Source organism: Amia ocellicauda, chromosome 10 (assembly GCF_036373705.1).
Source record: "Amia ocellicauda isolate fAmiCal2 chromosome 10, fAmiCal2.hap1, whole genome shotgun sequence".
In the NCBI taxonomy this organism is placed as follows: domain Eukaryota; kingdom Metazoa; phylum Chordata; class Actinopteri; order Amiiformes; family Amiidae; genus Amia; species Amia ocellicauda.
In genome coordinates, this window is record NC_089859.1 from 19,550,749 (window position 1) to 19,574,992 (window position 24,244).

A 24,244-nucleotide genomic window follows, 5' to 3' on the forward strand; every position below is an offset into this window, starting at 1 on the left:
TTCTGTTCTCTTCAGAGATGCTTCTGCTGCAGATGAATGTTCTGTAAAGGCCTGTTATTAAAGCCACATCAATCCTCTTGAAGATCAATGTCTGCTCCTCAACTGGCTGTGAGGTGTGAGAGTCTGGGCAAAGCAGCACAAACTACAAATATCTATTTACAGAACAGAAAACTGCTTGAGTCCCTGCAGTTCAACTGGGAACAGTCTGTGACCTGACCGAACCGAGCTAAAGCTAAAAATACTAAATGTGCCCAATCATGACAGACAAGTGTCCCCAGAGGCCCCTGCAGTCCCACAGAGAGAGGAATAAGAGGAGCTGGTGTGAAGATGACGTCAGGATATGGAAGCTGCCTCCATCGAGAGTAATTCGGTTGTGGCTCCTCTGGAAACAGCCGAGGATGAAACTGCAGGTCAGAAGTCCAGGAGGCTGCAGTGTCTGGTAGCTTCCAGATTCAGATAAACCTCTTGAGTATTGAGTATTTTTCAGTATTAAATACAGCAGGACCCAGAACCATCAAGGGGCACAGTGTAGTGCAGTGAAGTCAATAGGAGAATGATGGGAGGACCTGCCGTAGAGGAGAGGGGAAAAGGAGCGATGACTTACTGCAGCCCGTGGCAGGTGGAGAGGGCCACGAAGGACTCCGGCACCCCTCGGATCTTCCCCTGGTAGTAGCAATGCTCCCCGCCCTGAAGATACACAAAAACCACACAGATTTGTCAGATACACAAGACAACCGGTTTGAACTGTGCGAGACATTGCATCCAAGCCGAGCACGTCGGACAGTCTTTGCTGTGGCGCGACGTCCCAGAAATGGCCAACATGCATCACAGTGGCATGATGGAATTAGAGGACTCCTCCACTGGACTGTTTATTTAAAGTGTCCAGTAGTAGGTTTTTGTTAACTTGTCAAGGTTCAGAAAGAGTAAATCTTATTTGCTTGTTTTTAACATACTTAGACAATTAAAATGTGTATATGTTGTGACAGCTGTAAATCGCCCTGTGTCTGGACATCTACAGGTAAATAAATAATGATTCCTAATAAATAAATAACATTATTGCTTCTACAGGGCCCAAGTGCAATAGGTCAACAGGGATCTTTGTAGTTTTCATATGTGTTGGAGGTAAAGGTGATGTGTGTGCACAACACAGGAGACTGATGTTAAAATTGAAGTACATGTATAAAAGATCAAATTAATCTCTCCATAAGGAGCTTTTCCAGATCTGTAGAGACACACGGACCTGGGGACACAAATGGAAATTGGGCTTCAAGGCATTCAAGACAGAAAACAGGAGACACTTCTTCACACAGAGAGGTGTCACAATCTGAACAAACTCCCCAGCGATATGGCTGAAGAGACAATTTGGGAACATTTAAAAATAGACTGGATAGGATCCTTGGATCACTTAGTTATTAATGGACACCAAACGAGCACGATGGGGCGAATGGCCTCCTCTCGATTGTACACTTTCTTATGTTATCTTTCAAGTCAGAAGCACTGCCCAAGGGGGAGGGGTTTATGCACACTACCGTAGGAACCGGTCAAAAACATCACTATCAAAGCTGCCATTGGCCCCTGCGCACGTCACTCAGAACAGGTCCCTTCCCACTTCCTGTTCTATAAAACATGACGTCTGCGCAGGTTTGTCCTCTTCTGCTGGGAGCTAGGACTCCCACGCCACCTTGCAACCCTTGGGCAGTGCTTCCTTTTTCAGATAACTGGGGCCGAATTCACAACCTATCGTTATCTTTCAAGTCGGAAGCACAGCCCAAGAGCAAGGGGTTACTGTATAACAAAACCGTCACAAGGAAGGAGGCAGTGAGCTGATAAGGGAGCCTGCCCTGAGGCGACCACTAGGGGGCCTCAGCAACAACTCCAGACATGAGCCACAGAGGCCCCTTGGTGCCAACCTGGGACGCCAGGTTGCGAGGACCGCAGTCACACTCTACTGGGAACTGTCTGAAATCAGCATATACAAAGTGGGGCTACAGAGGTCAACTCTTATGCCCTCTGCTTACAATAGCAAGGCTGGCTGCTCTGCTACTGCATCTAGGACAATAGACCAGTGGAAGGGAAAGACATGGTTCAAATAGCTCCATCAGGATGTGCTTAACAGGGGCATACTGGGAGAGGAAATCAGGAGCCAGAGCCTGTGGGCTACTGGGGCTCAACTGCAGCCAACACTGGATTCCCCCTTGGGCAGTGCTTCCTTTTCGTTTTCATAACTCTTTCCCAGAGAGCTGGCTTCAGTCTGGCCTTCTCTAGGAGCGCAGGACAGCAACGTGTCTCTGTCCGTTACCTGCCCGCTCCCTGATCACCTGACCACACAGGGTTAACCCACAGCCTGCTGTGGACGGGATCCTGTTACCATTATTGATTAGCTGACTTGCAGTCTCATCTCAATCCCTCGCTCCTGATTTAGAAGAAGCTGGGCCTGCCGATCGATGGACAGGAAGCCGCGGCAGCAGCCAGCCCACCCTCCGCCCACACACTCCGTCATCCCTAACCTGTTTAATGCGGCTGCACAGTGCCGAGCGGCTGGTTGGGGCGGAATTGATCAGTGAACCGTGTGGGGGGGGAGGGCAGACACACACACCGTCTCCTGAGCCATTAGACCCCAGCCCTGACTGAGCACTGCGTCCACCTGCGGATCAATGGCCGGGCTGGGCTGCGTTGTGCTCGGGCATGCGGTGTTGTGCTGCATTATGTTACTCTACGCTGTGCTGTACTGTGTGTCCCTGGTGGGTGTCTACCTACATGAAAGCTCTTCTGAAGCCATTAAGTGGCGCACAATGCAGGCGCTATGTGATATACACTCATACGTCTCGCTACGTGATGAGGAGATAAATGAATAAAAGATGACACGATGCCCTGCCCCACTCCCCACACACGACCCCGGTGATGTCCCAAAGAGGGCAATACTGCTGCCAGTGCAGTTCTGCTCTCAATGAACGTGTGTCCTGGGGGATGTGCTGACAGGCTGCAGCGTCAGCACCGAGCGCATCAGCAGAGTGAGGGGCAGCAGGGGGCTATGGGGGTGTGTGAAGTGGACGGCTCAGAGCGGGGGGGGGGGGGGCAGGGCCAGCTATTTTTAAACCGCCTGAGCTCGGCTCTCCACTACAGTGGGATCTACCTCCACACTGGGACAGGAAGGCCTTTGTTCTCACTACATAAACCTGAAATACAGTCTGAAACGCAGCCCTTAAAAGCTCTGTGCTGCTCCAGCGCTCGGGTCTGGATGCTCAGCACAAGCCACACAAAATCAGAGGCATCACACAGGAATACCTGTGATGATCAGAGCAGAGCATAATGGGTATCTATAACGAAGCGATGACACTGCAGAGAAAATCACGGCGTCTCCCACAGCCAGGGCGGGACCCTGCAGTTGAATATAAGGATGATTATGGGTGCAGTATAACTAAAGGAAATTTTTATGTGAGTTTGTCAAAATCAGGACATCAGAGGAAGGACGCGGAGAGAGAGAGAGTGGCCGAGAAACGAATCCACACCAGGTCCTCCAAGCACTGAAACACACCCAGGCACCGATCTGTCTGAGCCGTTACAAACTGCCGGTGAACACTGCTATTTTAAGCACCATTTTTATTATTAATGTGTGAACTAAACCTGGCCTAGTTTGCAGCACATTAATCACCTCCCTCCCAGCAGCGGGGCTTTCACCAGGATTATTAATCTGAGACTGAAGCTGCGAGACGCCCTGCAAAAACAAGCAGTTACAAAAAACACGCACAGCTCGATAGTTGGGAGGAAACTCGGGCAGGCTGATCCCCAGATAACAAGAAAAACACTACTTTTATTAAATAAACAAAGTAAACCGGCACAAGGGCCAACCAAAATGATACACAAAACAAAAACTAAAATACACACAGGTTTGTGTGTGCATGTGTGTGTGTATTCTCCCTTCCTGGGACTGGTTTGTGGTACTGGTGTGCAGCTGAGACTGAGCGACCACACTCTCATCACTGAAGACTAGTACGGGACAGATATCGTGCTTTTTATTTCCCAGCAGCACTGACAGTTTTAACACACAGTGATTACCAGCTCCAGGGATGACAGTTTTACCATTTAAGCCAGCTAATTAAATATCACAGCTGAAGGTTAAGCCGATTGAATTTTGGGGCATGGCAGGAAATTACTAATCAAAGTCTAGAGTAATATAAAGGCACACAAGGAGAGGCAGAGAGGTTACACAGCGATACCCCAGCCGGAGGTAAGCGCTGTGATCTGGGATGCTAATACAGGCTTGCTCTGATGCACTAACACCCTGCTGTCACAATTCACAGGTTTCAGTCACACAATTAAATACACCTCTACCTCAATTTAACACAAATCAGACAACACGGGCAAGAAAGAATGGTTTTGAAAGTCAAAACACAAAGCTGAGCGCATTTACAGCATCTTTAAACCTTCACTCCAATCTTCAGCACATAAAAAACAGTCTTGTCTGCAGGTCTTAAAGTTGTAACATTGACACTTTAAATCCATTGATTACTTTACCTTTTAAAACTTGATTTTAACATTTTCTATCAGTAAAAACTAACTCCAAAACATTTTCACACTATTTAATAGTGAACAGTTCACATGACTTAATCTACGTGTAACACAGACAAAAGTGTCTGGTGCTCCTATTTGCTAAAATGCCAAAAGGCTTTTTTACAACAATTTGTAAGGATGTGTCATTAAAAGGGATTTCTGATATTTTATATGATTTGTGTATTTTTGTCGGGATGACAGGCAGAGCAAATGATTGATGTTGATGAAACCAGCCCACATGGTTGAATTTTGCAGTGTTTAATACCGTTAATACACTATCTTTCGAGCAAGCTTATAAAATAAGTGTTGTAATTAAAGAAAGGAGACACAGTTTAACCACTGTGGAACAGATGTATTTACTGCACACACCATGTTAATGATTTGCTGACTATCAATACTGGAAATGCTCAAGGACAAAGCAAGTTTGATATAATGCAGTCACAGCTTTTGGCTCCAGAGGACCTGTGTTATCGGGGTAGAGGTGTAACACAAACAGCAACAGTCAGTCCACCCCCCTTCAGGGTGAGTAACGTGCCAAAGGACGAGGGTAAATATTGGGACATTTTCAGCCCCTGTACCTGGACTGTCCTCAGGCCACGGACACAGGATGCAAACTGAAATCGTAGAGCCGTGATGCGGTCGACACTGCTATCCAACACCGAAGATCGTCCCAGTTTAGTGGAAACACGGCAAGACTTTGGATGTTTGAGAAAAGCAGACAACTTATAATAACATCAACAACAACAATAATCTAAAACTGATTCCCTCATATAGTTAAAACATTCATGTGAAACTCTGCCTGCACCCTCATTATAATACCTGCACGGGAATTAGATTTTAATCCTTACCTTGGAAACGACCTGCTTCCCTCCCTCTGAAATGTGCCGTTCAACATAGTTTGAAGACAGGAGGTCACTGGAATAAAAGAAACACAGAACTGAGAAACCATTTCTCACACAGATCAGTTCATCTGGAGTAAACTTGGCTTTTCATGGGTATTGTATTCATTACACAGGGGCTTATATTAGATTTGTTTTACATTTCAAGATTTAAAAAATATTATTCCAAGCCTTCTTATTTCTAGCCCCTCTTGCCTGCGCTGTCGGGACCCCCCTGTGGATCACAGTCCTTCATTCCCGCAGTGATGCTCAGTTGTAATAAAACTTTCCCCAAAGTATTATTCAAGGACAGGCAAGACATAAAGTTGCCCAGAGGAAAGTGCAGCCCATTTCTTAATTTGTTTTTAGGACAAGAACATTATTTTTCATGTAGCAGACAGCACAGCAATACTATGATCTTACTATTAGTATTATTATATTTCTTAGCAGACACTCTTATCCAGGGCTCTTATACAACTGTGACAATGTATCACATTATTTTACCGATCTATACAGCTGTGTTTGTACTGGAGCATTCTGTATTATCTGGTCAGGTCCTGCTCTTGTAACTGCAGCTCCTGGGCTGGGAGTTACATCTGTATTTCATTCTTCCTCCAGCAGGAAAAGAGATTGTGCTGATTGTGGCACACAGGTCTGCAGGCCCCTGTGTAAGGTGTGCGATTGAGGAGAGATCATTGTCCTTGTTCAATGTTATTGTCTTTCACAGCCTTCAGGGTCAGCACTGCAGTGTGTAATAATCCCTGTCCTACTGTTTCTGAATGAGTTGGGCTCACACTCTGGGAATGCCCCATCGCAGCGTGCAGTTTCAGATCTGAAAGCCCAGTGGTGGCGCTGCCCAGGTGCTGGGCCCAGACACAGGGAGTGCACCCTCACTCAGCTCGTCTTCAGCACAAAGACTCAAAGCCACCTATTAAAGACTATTGATCCGCAGGTTTGTGATCGATTAATTGCCTGCTGCTGTGAGCTGGTCTGGCAGCTCAGTGTCTGTAGCATCCTGGGAGGGCAGAACGACAGGACGGTGTTTCCACAGGGAAAAAATTAGTTTTGAGTCTGTGCGTGTGTGTACACATTTCATCAGCTTCACAATCTTATGTTCCCAGCCTGTTGTTGTTCTTTTGAACGTGGCAATACTTGGCACCAGATGCAGATTTCTGAGAAAGCACGCCTTCGTAGACGAAGCTGCCCGACTTCTCTGCGTCTCGGGGCTCTGCGTTGGCCAGAGAGCCTCAATCCGCAGGCTAACCTCGTTTAAAAGTTCTCTGTGCTGAACTCTAACAGCCATTTATATTTCTCAGCCTTGGAAATTGATATTTATTGAATAAACATAACTAAGTTTCAAGCCCCCAGGGCGGCTGCAAGAAAATGTGATCAATTAGAAATTAGGTTAGAAGGGAAGCGCTGAGCTTCAAGACATGCGCACAAGAGGCAACACCGCAGACCAACTGGATCAGAACTTCTTCAGGACTGAGCTTTAGTCCGGCTATTATTTAGCACCGAGATCCAGTACAACTTCAAAAAAAAAAAAAAGAAAAACAAGAAATGGACTGAATGCATTGTTCATTTTCTTTCAGAAGTGAATATTATTACCCTTATTGCTAAAGTGTGCTGGCCTTTTAAAGATTATTATTACAAAAACAAAAGGAAAATAATTCTACAGCCTGCACTGAGAAACACCAAGAGCCTCAGTTGCTGTTGATGCACAACCTGCATTCAGGGAAACGGTCTGCAGGGAGGTGCGCTGGGCCTCACACCGTCAACAGTGGAAATCCACTCCCTCTCCGTCAGCATCACAGCCCCATTCACCGAGGGGTGGGGGGGCACTAGGAGAGGGTTCTGGCTCTTTCACTGCTTTAATTAGTTACTGTATCAAAAGTGAGAATAAGGCCCATGATCCCATTGAGAGGTATAGCATCCAGACACCAGCCATCCATCAACCTCCACACAGCCACTCTCTGGCCTCAAATAGGGCTGCATCTCACTTAATCTCACAGCCAACATCCCATCCTACAGCGTGTGCATCTTGTGAAGACCTAGCCTAATAAGGGGCTACGATGCACAATGTCCCAAACCCGAACCACAATACGTAGCCACTTTCTGGTACTGTATTATGTACAAAACCACAAAATCAGATTACACCTGGAGGTACCAAACATGTTATTTAAAAAAAACACAGACACACACGAATATGAATAGGTGATTTTTTACACACACACAAACATATAATTAACATTAAATCAGCTTCAAAATCTATTTCAAAGGGCAGAAATACATTAGTAACACCAATATAATATACTCCAATGCCGATGCCTCAGTGCCATTTTGATTGTCTTATTTTCAGAGCATTTTCATTTTTGGAAATGATAAACAAGTCTCTCAAAATGAAAGCAGCTCAGCTCCACATCCTAGGTGAAAACCCCATCAGAGTAGAAACTGATTCCACTCCCAGACTCGACCGCAGCTAGGAAGACACCTAAAACACACGCACAGACAAAGTACACACTCTCACACACACTTTCACTCGCATGCACAGTCACACACACTCCCAGAGTCCACCACAGCTAGGAAGACGCCTAACACACACATACACACACACAATGCAGCAATGCTGACCACAGACTTTACAGACTCGTTCTCTGAAGCCCTGATATCTCATCATCCTAAAGGACACAGCAGCTGTCGTTAAGGTAGATGCTGTGCAGCCATTTCTTACACCCGTTAATCTCCCGTTTTAATGCATTTCAAATCAACCACATCATGCTCTCACTTGCACTGTGATTGTAGCTTCTTGTGAAAAATGTACACTCACTGTAGCAGCGTGTGGATTACAGGGGCAGGTGTTAATATTACGCTGAGCTTGGCTCCAGGGACCGGTCCTGTCTAACCCGGCTGTACGGCAGATTGTGCTTATTCAGGCCATACCCCCCCCGCCTCTCCCAGATGCAGGAACCAGGAACTGAAATATGTCTTAATTGCTCCTTCATCCCTCCCAAGAATGTGCAAACCAGCAGCAGCATTGTGCATTAAGTGCTCTGGAGCCGTTCCTGGGCCGGTGAGCTCTCAGGACCTGGCCCTGGACCACATCTCCACTATTTACCATCATTAAGACTCTCTTGTGGTCGGTACTGGGCTTTGTTTCTTTGCTTTTAGTTGGCTCTGGAATTTTGTCTTTTATAATAAGAACCAGGGCAATAATAACAACAATATCATCATCTCCTCAATAATAACGCATTGTCTCTTTTCTGTTAAGTCTTCGATGTTTAAACATTGTCTTTTGCTTTTCAACTGAAAAGAGGACTACAAAATAAAGAGCTGGTTGCTGCTTGTGTGCGATACAGAGTAAAATCCAAGCTTTTGGTGTTTTTACATGTGTTGGGAGCACAGTGGAATAAGCACAGCACTGCGATCTCTATGCGCTCCACACACAATCCAGGCAATACTCACTCTCTCTCTCGTGCGCTCTGTGAAGTGTTCATCACATTATGTCACTGAAACACAATGCTAAATCTGACTGGTGAAGAAAGATGAGACCCTTAGGGGGCCATAACACAATGTTACACTGGGGGTTTTGCAGAACTGTTCACACGTTAAGATGCTGTGGGCAAAGACCTGGAGTTTGGATATAGAGGGTATTCAGAGTAAAACAGGCAACAACAAAAATGTCTATTTCTATTTCTGTGACAAAATCAATTACATTCAATCACACAGATAAGTTCCAAGGTTGTGGTGGGATCCTCAGATTAAAGTCTTACAGTACTGGACTGGACTGAACCAAACAGGAACAGCTTGAGAGTCATTTTGATTCTGAGTAAACACACGCCAAGTTGGGATTCCTTTCCTTTTCTTTAAGATGAAGAAAAGCTGTGACGTGGGCTGGCTTCACAATGGCAGCTCAGTCTGGGCAGCGCTGGCTTTGTGTTCGGAGATTTTCCCACAAGCTGGAGTCCAGTCAGGCTGCGTTTCAGTCCTTCATGGTGCTGCGTTCACTGACAGCGCACACATTAGACTCTCGTGCATTTCCCCATTCAGCACAGTGGACCTGTGTGGAGCCGTGTTCACCATGTCTCTCACTCAGTGTTGTTCTCGGCCAATCTGCGGACTTCTTGGCTGCTCCACCCCCCGTCTCGGGTTCGGCTATGTCCTCCTCGGGAACCATGACCAGGCTGTGATCACGGCCTCCACGACTCGTCTGTTATTTTCTCGTTACCCGTCTGGGTGCTACAGCTCCTTCACGGCTCATGAACACAGATTCTTCCCATCAATTACTGCACACTCCAGATATTTGCAACATACGAATATTATAGTTATCCTCAGTGTTTAATATATTCCTAATACACTATAGGTATTAAACATTATAAATATAAAAGTGTTGTATATGGGACAGTAGTATCGATACCTGCACAGACTGTTCAACGCTGGATTTGACTCACACTACAGCAAAGACCATTTGCATTTGGTAGCAGCATCCATTGTTCATGAACTGATTGAAAAGAGGAACGGGTTCAGTGAAGCCAGTTGGTTTTGAAGAAGTGGAAAATGTAAATGTACACCATTTCTGGGGGGGGCATTATTCTTATTTTTACCTCCGACATCTCTGTGCCACACTCATGGGGGAGAATTAAATGTCAGATAAAGGGAATAAATTATTATTTTTGTCATTTAGCTGACGCTCTTATCCAGGGCGACTTACATTTGTACCCATTTCTACAGCTGAGTATTTTACTGGAGTAATCTAAGTGAAGTATCTTGCTCAATGGTACAACAGCACTGCCCCACTGGATTTGAACCCACAACCTTCCAGTCATGAATCCAGAGCCCCAACCACTACTCCACAGTGCTGCCTCTATTACTGCAGAGACGCCAGCAGCACTTGTTCCCGGGGGTCAGTCTGTCCCGCAGTCCTGAGGGGAACCCCCCTAGCCTGCAGACCTGCCCCCCCCAGCCCCGCTCTGCATTCAGCTCACCAAGCCCCACAGGGACTCCACGACCATGTGACCAACGTCCAGCAAGCACAGCCACTCCATCACTTATGGCAGCTATTTGGCGCATAGGCATCTCCCCAGCCGCTGCTGTTTGGAGACCTCGGTGATTCTGCAGCTTCGCTGTCGCTGTGCAAGTCCACAGCCTGCCCCTCTTTCAATAAGATATATACGAGTTTTACACACAGCTTGAAAGATGCCCCGCCTGCTTGAGGAGGACAGGAATTCAAAAGCTGAAAGGCAAGGCTTTTGAAATATAACGGAGGTGCGGCGTTCTGTCCGACTCTAGCCCTGCAGAGACAGCGATCGAGCACCGCCCGCACTGCGAGTTGTGCACCAGAGACGCACTGCGATGCACCTCATCACTAATTCACACACACAGGGCTCACCAGAGTCGCACTGCTTTATTTAAACCTACCTTCAGCAATGAAGTTGGAGAAGCAGCAACAATTTTTTTTTTCCCATCGTCAGCCACATTTGTTGCTATGCAAGGAAAATGTATAGTTTTTGGTAACTGACAGAGATTGGCCCCGACTGAGCCGCTGCACCGTTACTGCACTGTGCACCGCAGGGCAGTTGGGAAGACATCAGCCAATGAAAACAGGTCATTTTCTCAAAACAGGTCACAAGACTCCACACTGAACACTGATCAAAACATACTCAGTGAGAATCATCACTTTTCAGCCAGAACGCCCAATGCAGCTGAGGTCAGATTCATGCACAGTGAACCTGAGTGAGTGGCTCTATTTACACAAAGCCCACACCTCTCTGTCCATCGGAAACACTGATGACACTGGAGGTCTGCTGGACTTTCTTCCTCTCTCGTTAAGCCACACATGCCAAGGATCCCCTGCGTCAGGATCGTGCGGGCAGTGACCAAATTAATTTTTTACTGAAAATGGTTAATTTCTCTTGCATAGCTACACCTGCCTCAAATTACACCTAGAAAAGAGCTACAGAAAGCAGATCAACTCCTCACTGCAAACTCTGCAGCAGCACAAGGGCCCCATCCCTGATCCTGGTGAGGGTACCTTGCATATGGCAGCGAGGTGCCGCCCTCACATCAGACCGGGCACCGAACACCACATGGGCCAGGATCCTCCAGGTCTGCTCCTTGAGGGCCACAGCACTACTGGATTCCTCATGACCTCTTAATTAGTTAATTGAACCAATTACTCACTTAACTGAACCGAACCATTCCTGCTGTAATGCAGGTGGTGATTTAAAGAGTGTTATATAACCCCCTCTGGAATGGATTAGAAAACCTCCGCTCCAGCGTTACATCAATATCCACTTTTATATGAAACACAACCTGAGGGAAGGCAGAGCCACTAGCCCTTCCCCCACACCCAACAGCAGCACATAGTTGCAATACATTTCCATGCAGTGTATTAAACAATACTAAGGTTGTTAGGCTCCAGTGATAAGAATGTGTGACGATTTCCCAGTAAACATGAAGCAGACAAACTCAGTGGTTTTGTGGGAAACTCTTTCGCAGAGATGTTTTCTCCTCTCCTTATGGATAAGCAAGCCTCTCGGCACCGACACACACACTATCTGTGAAATGCAGCAGCACTAGTGGGGGGGGGGGGGGGGGGGTGTTCACTTCCCGTTGCCAAGGATTAGCAAACATGAAAGCCACCAACAAAGCCGGGCAAGAGTGTGAATGGGCCATTGAGAGCCCAAGCCTGGCTGCTGTAGGAAACTGGGCTTTGGTGACTGCGCAGACCAATGTGGGTTTGTGATCATTTATGTCACTTAACTGAAATGCTTGCATGTAGAGTTTGAAATCTTTTAATGCCACACAACTAGCAACGGACAACAGCTGCCTTGAAGGATGTCATCAGACCGCAGCCTGCAGGACAGAAGTACATACGAGTCTCTGCCCAGGCTGTGGGATGAAAACTTCCACCCGTGTTAATCAGACATCAATCCCAACAGCAACACCCCACTGTGGTCCTGCGCTGTGGAGCCACAGGGATGGTCAGGCAAATAGGAAGCAACCTAAAGGGGCCTGAAGTTATAGGTGCAGGGTTAGGGAGCAGGGAGTGGGGGTTCAAAGACTGTATTGATTTGCTCCGGCTTTAAATAAGAAATTAGTCCAAGAAGGAGTTTGGATATGGAGATGGATATGAGGATGAGGACAAAGGCAATTAGCAATACTGCAGTCCTGTCTCTTTCAGCCAAAAAACAACAACCGCCCAACCTCACACTGAAGAGAAAGATAAATGTGAAAGATTGTAAGATTTAAAAATGGGAAGGAGATGCAAAACGCAAGCCCTGCCCCTAACTCTGCCACCGCTGGCGTCACACTGCTCAGAGCAGCCAATGCCAAACCCCCCCAGTCCCCAGAGGGCCACAGAGGAGGACAATGCATCAGTGGGGAGAGGAGACAAACACCGCCGCCTCATTAATCATCTCCAGTGCCGCCAGTGTCGAGAAAAGGCGTTGAAAGCTTGAGCCGATATTTTCCTTCAAGCTTGTGATCTTTCTTTCTTTCCATTTCTTTCCCTTTCTTTCTTGTACTCCTTCCTTGGCCAAGTATCTCGCACAAGGGTACGCTAAGGACATGAAGACCAGTCTCCCTCATTAGGTCCTCGGTGAAGATGCCAGATTCACAGGCAGGCCTACCCAGACTAGAGGAGCTCAGCCGGATATCGGCGAACTGCCTGTGGGGGCACATGGCTGCGCGAATCCTGTTTCAGTCAGCACTGTATCGGCCGCTGCAGAGCGAAGCACACGACAATTAATAATATTGCGAGTCAGCATCTTTGTGGATGTGGCGGCCAAACGCAAAGTCATATGCCTCACAGAAAGACGGACGAGAAGAAAATCCAACACTGGAGCAAAACACAGCAGAACATACAGACCGGTGTTGTAAATTCCATGGTCAATATTGCATGGCCGGTTGTGCATTGTGTAGAAGCTAGCGCTGTAGCAGGAGACCCACGATTTATTTTGGGTTTGCGTGTCAAATATGGCAAAAGTGATTTAGCACCCACTCAGAATTGCACCCACTGCACAAAAACACGTCCAGCCATATTATCATGTCACTACACACCTATAGTAATGAATGGCTTCTCACGAGGGCACCTGCAGTACTATTGCCTCGGCAAGCCAAATTCATTTTCTGATTAGTTCCTTTTTTAAATGATTGTTCCTTTGTACACACACACACACACACAGGAGCGAAGGTGAGTGATGTCACTACAACAGGCTCATGCAACACAAATGCTCAGGCACAGGATGGAGGACGACAACATACAGCTGTGCTCTGAAGCATGTAGTGTCCAGCCACCTGCATTGCACTGCAACACAACACTGCACACACTGTGCCATTTCTTATATTTGCAATCAAAGGATGATACAGAGTTCATCTTCCTCTCTACATTGCAAATCACGATTCTTATGATGGAGAGGAAAATCATCTCCACAGCACAGGCCAGGGTCACTTAAAGCCATCAGTCTTTCATCTACAATACAGTACAAAAGGTAATGGACGGTTGGTATAAATTATGCATTTCATCCATTGAGATATTCAGCCGTTTCCCAGACCTTAAATCCTGGCATTAGCCCGTAATGGAGCTGCTTAAGACTTCTCTCTCAATGTAATTGCAAAGCTGAAGCCCCAGTCTGTCCTTTCGCAAAAATCAACAACAAAACAATCAAAATAAAAGACACAGAGGCTAAAGACAGCAGCCCATTTGTGAAGTGCACTTTCACCCGGCAACAGACGAGTACATTATTCAGAGTGAAAACTTGGGGGCAGCCAGGCCAAGGCATGTGACAGGCTGTCACTGAGCAGCCATCACCCTTCAGGAAAAGACAACTGAAACAGCGAAGTCACTGCAGTCCTTACAGAGACACAGAAATGGAGGGCTGGGAAATTCTCTGTTGTATCAAGCAGAGATACAGCTGCACAGAGAAGACCCAGTTGTGTGTGTATATATATTACCCGTCAGGTGTTCCCCCAGTAATTATCCTCCCCCGGGTCCGGGGAGCTGCAGGAGAGTTCGGGGCGGTTCTTCCCTGCGTCACCCAGCATGAGACCACAATCTCACTCTCACACACACGTTGGTGCCGCTATCATTATGAGGACTCTCCATAGACATAATGACTTTTATACTGTACAAACTATAGATTCTATCCCCTAACCCTAACCCCCATAAAAAACTTTCTGCATTTTTACATTTTCAAAAAAACATCTTTTAGTATGTTTTTTAAGTAGGGGCCCTAGTTTAAAAACATAAAACAGAATAAATGAATGTATTTGTAATTATTAATATTTTAAAACTGTTCTCTCTCTGTCGACCTCTCTGTCCGTCTGGTCAGACATCATCTTCAAAAAAAGTTTTGTTCTGGTTCTCGTTTTGCTTCATTTCATCCCGTTTCCTTTATTTCATCCTGCAGAGCCAGTCCATTGATCAAGCAGAGAGAACTGGGTCTCACTGCAGGAGACCAAACACAGGCCAGCGTATGCTGCCGGCCCCTCTGAGACGCACAAGGGAAGACAGAAAATCGCTGGTGTGAGCTGGCAGGGACAGGGAGGTAAGCTGGGCTAAGCACTGGCTATTGTTGAGAAATACAGTGTGAAGATCTGGACCGAGCCACTCTGGACTTGGTGAGACAGTGGCAGTGCAGTCTGTGCTGAAGGTTATTAGCAGACTTTTGGGATTCAGCTCATTAGAGACCCTCAGTCCAGATCTTTACAGTCTCAGGGAGAGGAGACACTGGGATCCTCCAGCACTGAGGAGACTCTTTACAAACAAAATGATCCTCCAGTCACATCTCTGCAAAGCGACGGGTTATTGTGATTCTGAAGGGCCAGGGAGTCCCTGTGCAATGCTTCTTTAAAGAGTTAACACATTAGCAAAAGAGAAGAGAACAGAGGAAAGTCCTGAGAGAGAACATTTCAGCACTTACAATCCCTGAATCAAACCCCGGTTCTCTACGGCACAGGTGACCTCATTCAAATACAGCTGGAATCCCAGGTCCCACAGGGGTAATTAGTGCTGGTACAATAAGGCCTGGATGTTTGTGTTGTGAACTCCTGACACAATGCACACCCCCCACCTCATTCTGAGGCACTAGTTAAGACACACAAACAGCAGCATTTAAATATATAACAACCAAGCCCGTAACACTGAATCATTAGGTATAGGAAGCATTTTTGCATGAGAGCAACAGACCTTTAGACAATAACATGCAATTCATCCTTAGCAAAGGCTGGTTAATATTGGGTTATTAACACTTCATTAATTAAGACTCTTTTGATGGATTCCAGGTAATAAATACTATTTATAAAGGCAGTTTGTGTGCCCAAATCAAAGCCACCGTCCTCTGCTCCCTGCCTGGTCTAACAAAGCAGCCCAGAGAAAACAGCGCAGGTGGAGCCGGCCCAGTCCTGGATCCCGGCCATGACCCTCCTGGCCGGAAGAAAAGTCAGGATTTGGGGACAGAAGGATTACAGCAGGGAGTGAAAGAGTAGGAGCAGAACACGCAGTGATGCCTCCCAAATCCCTGACGCCCCCGCCTCCTGATGCAGGGCGTCTGAAACCTCGGCACCGAGTCCAGAGCCTCCTGGGAGCAACCAACCGCAACAGGTCATCCAGACAACCGCCAGTGCTCAGGGTGGGGTTTCACAAGAATCGTTGTGATCCTCATTATCATGTTTAGGAATCTCAGCACGCAAAAGAACCCAAACAAACACAAAAGCTCGAGAAGTGATCGAGACGCTTCCCGTCAGTCCAGTGACTCACCTGCTCGTCCCCGAGGTGCTGCTAGTAAACATCTAGGCACATCAGATGCGTAACTCACAACAATAGCCTCCGAATCAGCCCTCAGGACTCTCTCTCTCCCTTCCTTATGTCTCAGCCCTACAGCTGGACGTTCTCTCCAGCGCCGGATCGGTTCTGTTCCTTATGGACTCTGACGCACGTCTCTGTGACAGATGTCACGGTCTGGACTTATTTCAGAGTGTTCTCCTACTTGCAGAAGTGCATGTGTGGGGCTATAAGGACAGTTACCAGGACATGGAAGCCTGTGTGGTTTGTTCCACTGTCCTGATGGAGAAGGTACTCAGAGTAGGTTATACAGCACTGCAGAGCTACTCACCCGTCATCAGATAAACTCAGACTGCCTTGTAATGCCCCCCCACTACCACAAACAAAACAGGTACACCGCAGGGAGGGATAACAGTAGAAACGCATACTCACTGGTTCAGCGCCACATCCAGGATGAACGTCGACCCAAAAGCATCCACCTGGAAGCTGGCCTGGGCCACATGCGTCGTCTGGAAGAGGAAACAAAGGAGAAGACGACGTTTTATCATCGGATCCTCCTGCGTATTTGAAAAACTACAGCTAGAGTTTGCAAAGATGACAATGCGATGGCAGGATAGTTCACCCAGATTATCATTATGACTATCGAGAGAACTGAATTACTCAAGGCCTCCGATCTCACCGCAGCCTCCCTGCAGGATCCGCACTGGCCCACAGGGGACTGCAGCTCTTTGGTGCATTAATACTGACAATAATAACAGTTGTATTTTATAAAGCACCTTTAAAACAATATCTCAAAGTGCTGCACAAGTTTCAGCAACACAGCATGACACAGGACACAAACACACAGGCATGAAATAGATTAAGCCAGATAGAAAACAGGATTTAAAATCTGTTTTCATATTTATTTAGACTAGTTTTTATAAATATTGTAACACTTTCCCAGTCTTCTGCAAAACTGATGCCTCTTTTCCAACTATTTGTGTTTTAAGAATGATTGTCTTTCAATGTCAGTGATCACAGGGAGGTTTCAGGAACTGCACTTCAAGACCTTTGACTATTTCACAGGAAAAACAATCAAACCATCTTATCATTATGAACCATTTTCAAACTGTTCAGTTCACCGATTGGCACCGTGTTCAATGTGTGTTTTTGGTAGACGTTAGAAAGATTGAGGGGAAAAAAAAAAAAAGTTTACACTTCTGGAAAAAGAAAAAAATAAATAAAATGCAATTTAAAAAAAATGTATATATATACGAGGTGCAAATTTATTAAGATGAAAACATTAAATCCATCTTGGAACTCTCATCAGACGGAGATTAAATGGCATCGCTGGATTTGAATATGTAATCATTCTCCTTTGTTGTGCGACTCTGGCTGGTTTCCAGAGACGACATCAAAGAGGCTGATCGAGATTCAGATGTTTACGGCGGTTCGAGAGCTTGGCACGGCGCTCTCCGTCACCGGGAGGGAGGCGAGCTTGAGACGCAACGGAGAAATCTCCAGCGCATCGTTATTCATTGTCACATTAGACCAGTTTGGGGGGCACCAGCCGCCCTTCTCCATTTCAGAGGGCGCACACCCCCCGTGAGATTAATGAACCTCTTCACTCTAATTAATTTGGCATTAGAGCCTTTTGTTTCTGATGATGACAAACCGTTGGCCGCTCAAATCTCTTACGGTAAAGAAACTAATCTAGCTTTGTCACAAAAGACACACAGGAGCTCAAATCCTAAACTGTGCCGGGAGACTTTCCTCCTAGCCTTCGACTGATCCCAAGAGCCTGAAATAATCTTGGTTCATTGGAAGCGTGCAGCCTTTCAGCACTATGAATATTAATGTATTTATTTACAATCACTCGTGTGAAAATGCAAACCAGGTCATCCTTCAGCAGGTCCTTAATGCATCGGGTGACCTTAAAGCATGCAGCTCCCTCCTGTCTTCATTAGAGGTTTGAGCACCGGCTTCCCCATCATGCACCGGCCTTGTACTGATAAAAGGATATCTGGCCATTTGGCAGCAGTGGGAGGTTCATCTGATATGTATGAACAAACCTATTTCTGACTAATTATAGTTAATGATCATCCTTGTGGTTTCATGGGCTTTTTGCCTTCTTGTTTCATTGAGTCACTGTGGTGCGCAACACGCCACATTGAGCCTTCTGGTACCAGGATGAGGTAGACCCCTCGATCTCTCGCCCAGATAGGTCCTCTCGTGACCCTAGGAGTTTCACAGGCTGCCTCAGTGCCAGTGCTGCCATGCGGAGGCCCATCTGTGTGTATTCCTGCTCACGCCAGTCAGATTGGCTGGTCGTCAGCAGAGTAAACATGCTGCAATGCAGGTCGAGCCCAAGCGCCCTGTCCAGGCTGAAGAAACAACCCCTGTCCTTGAGGACCACGGTCCTGCAGGTTTTATTGAATTTTCATCTTTAAATTCAGCACACACTTAGACCCAAGGTCTGCTGGGAACTGGGTCTGCTGAGCTGAATATTGAGTTCAGCCAACTGATCGGCCGCTCTGGAAAAAATGAGAATCGGACGCGTATTTTGGGAGCTCTGGGGCGGGATTCTGAAAGCACAGATCTGGTCTCCTTAAAAATGAGGGTCGTCAGGCGTACCTCATTTTATAACAGATGATCTGAAATCAGGGTTTTTAAAACACACCTGCCCATCCCTCCTTTCTGCTTTTTGAACCCACAGGATTGAGACACTCTTGTGGCATCACCCCCCCCGTCCCCAGAATAAAAGTGTTGATCTCCTGGACACAGCCTGTCCAGCACCCCCTCCAGGAGACTTTCCCACCAAGCTTCACCCAGAGACACCTTCTGAACTCCTGCTCTTGTGGAACTGATTCATAAGAACCGATGATCAAGTATTTGTTTAATTAATTAACTGGTTTACTTGACCCAAATCCCAAAGGAAACTGAAACTTCCGGGACACAACAAACAATGCTGAAATTAACCGAATTAATTGAAGTTTCACTAAAGGATTAATTGATCGACGAGTCATTGATCGGAAGCCATAGTGTGACCACAACTTTGTTAAATGTCATTAAGGCTCGCCTGTCTCACCTACAGTCTCTTCTTTACCTTCTCTGTCTGTGCATTACACATCCTACATCTGCACGGGCAAATTCACTCTTCTGTTAATGCAGCACTATGTTCTCCTATAAACACCCACTTAAATGGACACCCCACCCTCCACGTTCTGGCTTTTACTGAGCAAGTTACAAAGTGGCCGGGATGATGGACCGATACTCTCATGGTTTCTGCTTGTAGGCGCTGTCCATGGTCTTACATGCGGTGCTGCAAACGGATGCAACTGTGCTGCCCTTTCCCTGCAGCATCCTTACCCTGACTCAGTGAGAGCATTGCTAGCAGAGGAGATCTGAGGACAGGTTCACAGACCACAGACACACCGACTCACAAAGGGCTGGGCAAGGCCCTGAAAAAGTTAGGAAGCTGCAAATCTCCCTCCTTCACTGCATTGCAAGAGACACCCAGAGAATCACACACAGGGCTGAAAAAACACAACCGTACGATTACTGTATTCGAGAGGGAAACCGGTCTGTCCTGCCAGCCCTGCCAGCTCAGAGAGTGCAGGGCCGCCAGGGAGGTGGGGCCTGGCTCAGGGCGCCGAACCAGGCCACGTCTGGAGCTGCAGGTCTGATTACTCTAACCCCCCCTCTCCGGGCAGGATGATTGTGAGTTAATGTGTCTGGTGCTTTAAAGATGTCTGCAAATGTGCCAAAGTGCTTCTTTGATGTACATGATTAGAGCCAGGAAACAGGAGCTTATCTCACAGGATATCGGCGTTTCAGCAGAATATATGTACCGTCATTCACAAATACTTGAGAGAGAGAGAGATATCCAATGCTGCATTTCATAGCAGAGTAACGGTACCCAAGCGTTAAGAGACAAAACCACACATTGGAAAACTCATTTTCATTTTGATAAATCAGGGATATCGGTACGTTTCAACACACTAAAAATCGGTAAATGTATATCGGCACCACAAGAACTACAATTAGGCATCCTAATCGGAAAACACACATTTACACACCCTGCTTGCTACTTATACCTCATATTAAAACTTAAATGTGACGTTAACTCTGTAAGGAACGTAGAAAAACGGTAGCTTTCATCCCAGAGAGTATTACATACATTAGCGAATACAAACATATTTGTTCTAATCAAATAAACGCCTAACTGGATTAATATATACATGTGCGTGTATTGTTATAGTAGTTTTCAAAATCCCGCAGTAGCATTGCAGTGCATCCCTTTACCGGCCTGAGCCATATTTAACAACAATGTAGCAAAAGCCCTTTGTCTGCATTAATTGAGATGCATCACTGAGGGGGAGCAGAGACGCGGTTACCTGTGACAAACACCGAGGCAGATCGTGTGCGCTTTTTTCGCGATTAACCCGTGTGCACACAGACAAAAGGGGGTTGTTTGTGCAGATGAAAGCAGAGCTCCGCAATGAAGAGACCCGGACGGGACAGCGCATCGCCAAGGGCAGCACAGACCCGGAGGATGTGGGATGTTTACCCCGCAGCGCAGCGCACCGCACCGAGCCTACCTGCGCGGCGGGCGGACCTGTGCGGGTCGCCGTGTTCAGGAGGCTGTCGGCGGCTTGGCTGTCGCTGTCCGTGCGGTAAATCAAGCGCAGGGGCAGGGTGCTCTGCTGGGCGGTGGGTCGGCTGTCATTCCGGCTGCCCTTCCCGTTCAGCAAGGCGTCTCCTTCGTCAGAGAGAAACACAACACAAAGACAAGATCAGCATCTGCGCTCGGGTTATCGGGGAGAAACAAACCACACGCCCGAGCGACGGGGATTTTTCCCAGCAGCCCGCCCCACTGCCACGGGAGACCGTCTCCCTCTGTCACACCGCAGTGAATTACAAATGTAATTATTCTCGCTTTCACACGATGGAGGTGCGTTGTGCGTGAGAAGCCCCCGCACGGTGCCCTGCTCTGCTCCCGGCCGCCGCGGGCATCACCGCACCGCACGAACCTCATCCTCCACCATATTTTCTACGGCAAAGATGGGTTACCTATCCGTCGGATGGGGTTGCTGGGACGGACGAGGTACATGGCTCCATAGAGACACAGCAAATAGATCCGACAGTGCAGAGCCATGGCGGCGGTTCGGCTGGGATGCGGTTCGGGTGCTAAAGGGAGGCGCGGCGCAGCGGACAGCCGGTTCTGTGGGTCCGGTTAGCGGCGCATCCCCCGGTCGCCGCAGCCATCAGACGGACCTACAGCCTCTGCGCCGGGACTCGCTGCTGCTGCTGCTGCTGCTGCCGAGAGCGGCGTCTGAGCCTGGCCACGCCCACCGCACCGGCACTGCAGGAGCGCCTCATGCATATTCATGAGCAAACATACATATTCATGAGCAGAGATGCATATTCGTGGTGGAGAGCCCGGGGGCGCGGGGCATGCCGGGAGCTGTAGTGTGAGGCGCGTGGTGCTTTCGTCTTCAAAACAGAAAATTCGCAGCTGCAGCCACGCGGTAGTTAATAAAATAATATGAATATGCAGATGCAATTATTATTAGTTTTAATTTCAAACCCGTTTATGGAGCATGATCGGAGCAGGCTAGTTTTATTTGGGGGGTATGTGTGCGTTGCCGACTGGGGGTGTTTGGATGCTGGTGGGGCAGGTAATGGACTAAGATTTATAATGTAATTACACATCACAGTAATACTGCATAGGATGCGCTTGGGACCAGTTAATTGTAGTTAATTGGATAGTGATGCACGTGCTGTTTAAGATATAGATACATTATTGTCAATAATTCTTTTTCCTATTGGTTTTATACTGCTTGGAGTAAAATGGCATTAATTCCACCTCCTGGCTGCTGCTGATTTGGCGTTATAAAGGCATCTGAAGGAAAGTAATTATCAGCTGCAGCCAGGGGTGGTTTTGAGATGGATTGGGGTCTATGAATAATGAATGGGGAGGATTGTAGTAGATTACCACGACCCCCCAGCGATTCAGCAGCACCTCATTGAAAAACTGCAGGAAATTTTTTTTTTTAAATCCTTTTATCATTCTAGTGTTGGGTCTCATCAGCCCGAGACATTTCCACCATCAATAACAACGGCTGGGCCAAGGAAGCCGAAGAGCAAAAAACAAAACTCAACACAATGCATCAGCTCTATAATATTGCTAGTATTGGGGGGCCTGGGGATGAACCCTTCTCATGTTTCCAGGTCATTATTTATTTTTAAATAAGCAAAACAAATCTGTCACAAACAGACACCAGGAGTGCATTCATCTCAATTAGCACTGCACAATATGCACATGCGCAGCTTGCAGTCCTTTACTCAACTACGTCGCTGCAAAAAAATAAAAATATTTCATGCTCTTTGTCCTTGCCAAAAACAACAACATGCCCTGCAGTGTGGACATGACTAACGGTATCTGGAACTGGGATTCCCCTACAGACCAATTAATGGAAACGAGCCCTGATGAAACGGATAGTCTTGCCAGCAGTAGTATGCCACATGAACACCTAATGCGATTATATACAGAATTAAAAACCAACAAAACTAGTGGAATTGATCATTTACAAACCTGCAAACATGAACCCCCATGTTGGAGACAGATTAACTAGTGTCTAAAGTGCTGCACTACCGAGTCTCAACTGGCAGAGTCCTCGAGGAGCTCATTCCCCTTCACTCAATAACACACATGCTCTTCATGTGGAGGAGAGGCCTGCAGGACACGCACACAAACACGCACCACACAGCCGTGTGGAGCTGCTGGAAGAGATGCGTCTCTGTGCTGCGGCACGCTGCCCTGATCCCATCCCCGTCTCCCCAGCCGAGTCGGGATCCCTTTCCTCATGGATTCTATTTGTTCACTGTTGCCATGCTGGTGGCTCCTCGATTTGCTTGAATGCATTGAGATTAAGATGCAGCTCATCTCCCGTTTCCTAATTAGCTGTGTTTTGGCTCACGATGACATGTCCCCCATGCCCCCATCTGCATTCATTTGAAGCAGCAACGCAAACAAAAGTGCTATCCACACAGCCCACCCCCCTGCAGTCAGCTGGTCCTCCGTGGCAGGGATAGATCATTCACCAGTCTGCTGTAAACGGTACCGTTAGGATGTTCATTTGTGTGGTCATAATATCTGAGGAACAGCAGCTCCACTTACAGAGTTCATGTCTCTAGAACAAACATTAGTACCAACCAATAAAACAAGATGCAGTAAGAGACAGGCGTGCAAACCATGACTTAGAAGAACACCAAGCTATGCAAAACTTCAATTTAATATCCACTTCAAATGACAACGCACTCTAGTCTCACCGAGTATCAATACAAAGCAGACTTTCAACACTTAAGATCGTTATCTCAAATGATATTCACTGCACAAACAAAATCGGTGCTCCAGGGTGAATAATTACATGCTAGGGAAAATATAGGATCTAAATAAAACCCCTCTTTCCAGTATCAATTCAAATTTTAATCTCACCATGACCATCGGCAATGGAAGTGTGTGAGTGAGTGAGTGTGTGTGTGTGTGTGTGTGTGTGTGTGTGTGTGTGTGGGGGGGGGGGGGGGGCGGGCAGTATGTTCCTTGCTGATATGAGACTCACAACAGATTTAATTATTAAGAAAAGCATCATCATAAAGAAAATATGCATTTAATTTTGATGGTAGAAGCAGAAGAGGTGCAATTCTCTAACAATGTGCTCAATTCCTCGCTTGGGAAAACATTCTGATGAAGCCACGTCCCAATCTCTTCAGGCAGGTGCCAGACGCTTCACCCCGAACCAACACTGCCAATCGCAACCTTGGTAGCCATGGCCAAAACACCTCAACTGTCCGGCAAACAAACTCAGTCGCCACTGCAGTAATTGTTAAGCACACAATCTGATTATCTTTAACACAGACCACAATCAACACCAGAGCTCACAGACCGCAGCACCTCGTGTCACAGATCCATCTCACCGCTTAGGTGCAATACTTACACTGCACAACTGTCGGAGCCTGTGAAATACACTCTCTACACACAGGTCTGCTGCAA

General features: G+C 47.0%; 1 protein-coding gene across 3 annotated transcripts in view; it reads right to left on the bottom strand.

Moving 5' to 3' along the window:
* adam22 (ADAM metallopeptidase domain 22) overlaps positions 1 to 21,512 on the bottom strand; it is a 66,609-nt gene extending 45,097 nt beyond the window's left edge. For all 3 annotated transcript variants that reach the window (XM_066715411.1, XM_066715410.1, XM_066715409.1), the window contains exons 1-5: positions 21,262 to 21,512; positions 20,790 to 20,950; positions 16,642 to 16,718; positions 5,400 to 5,466; positions 605 to 687 (exon numbers count right to left, since the gene is read on the bottom strand). In XM_066715411.1, the coding sequence (XP_066571508.1) occupies positions 605 to 687; positions 5,400 to 5,466; positions 16,642 to 16,718; positions 20,790 to 20,950; positions 21,262 to 21,346 (473 nt within the window). In that variant the 5' untranslated portion in view covers positions 21,347 to 21,512. The remainder of the gene's footprint in view (positions 1 to 604; positions 688 to 5,399; positions 5,467 to 16,641; positions 16,719 to 20,789; positions 20,951 to 21,261) is intronic.
* Positions 21,513 to 24,244: the final 2,732 nt, after the last annotated feature.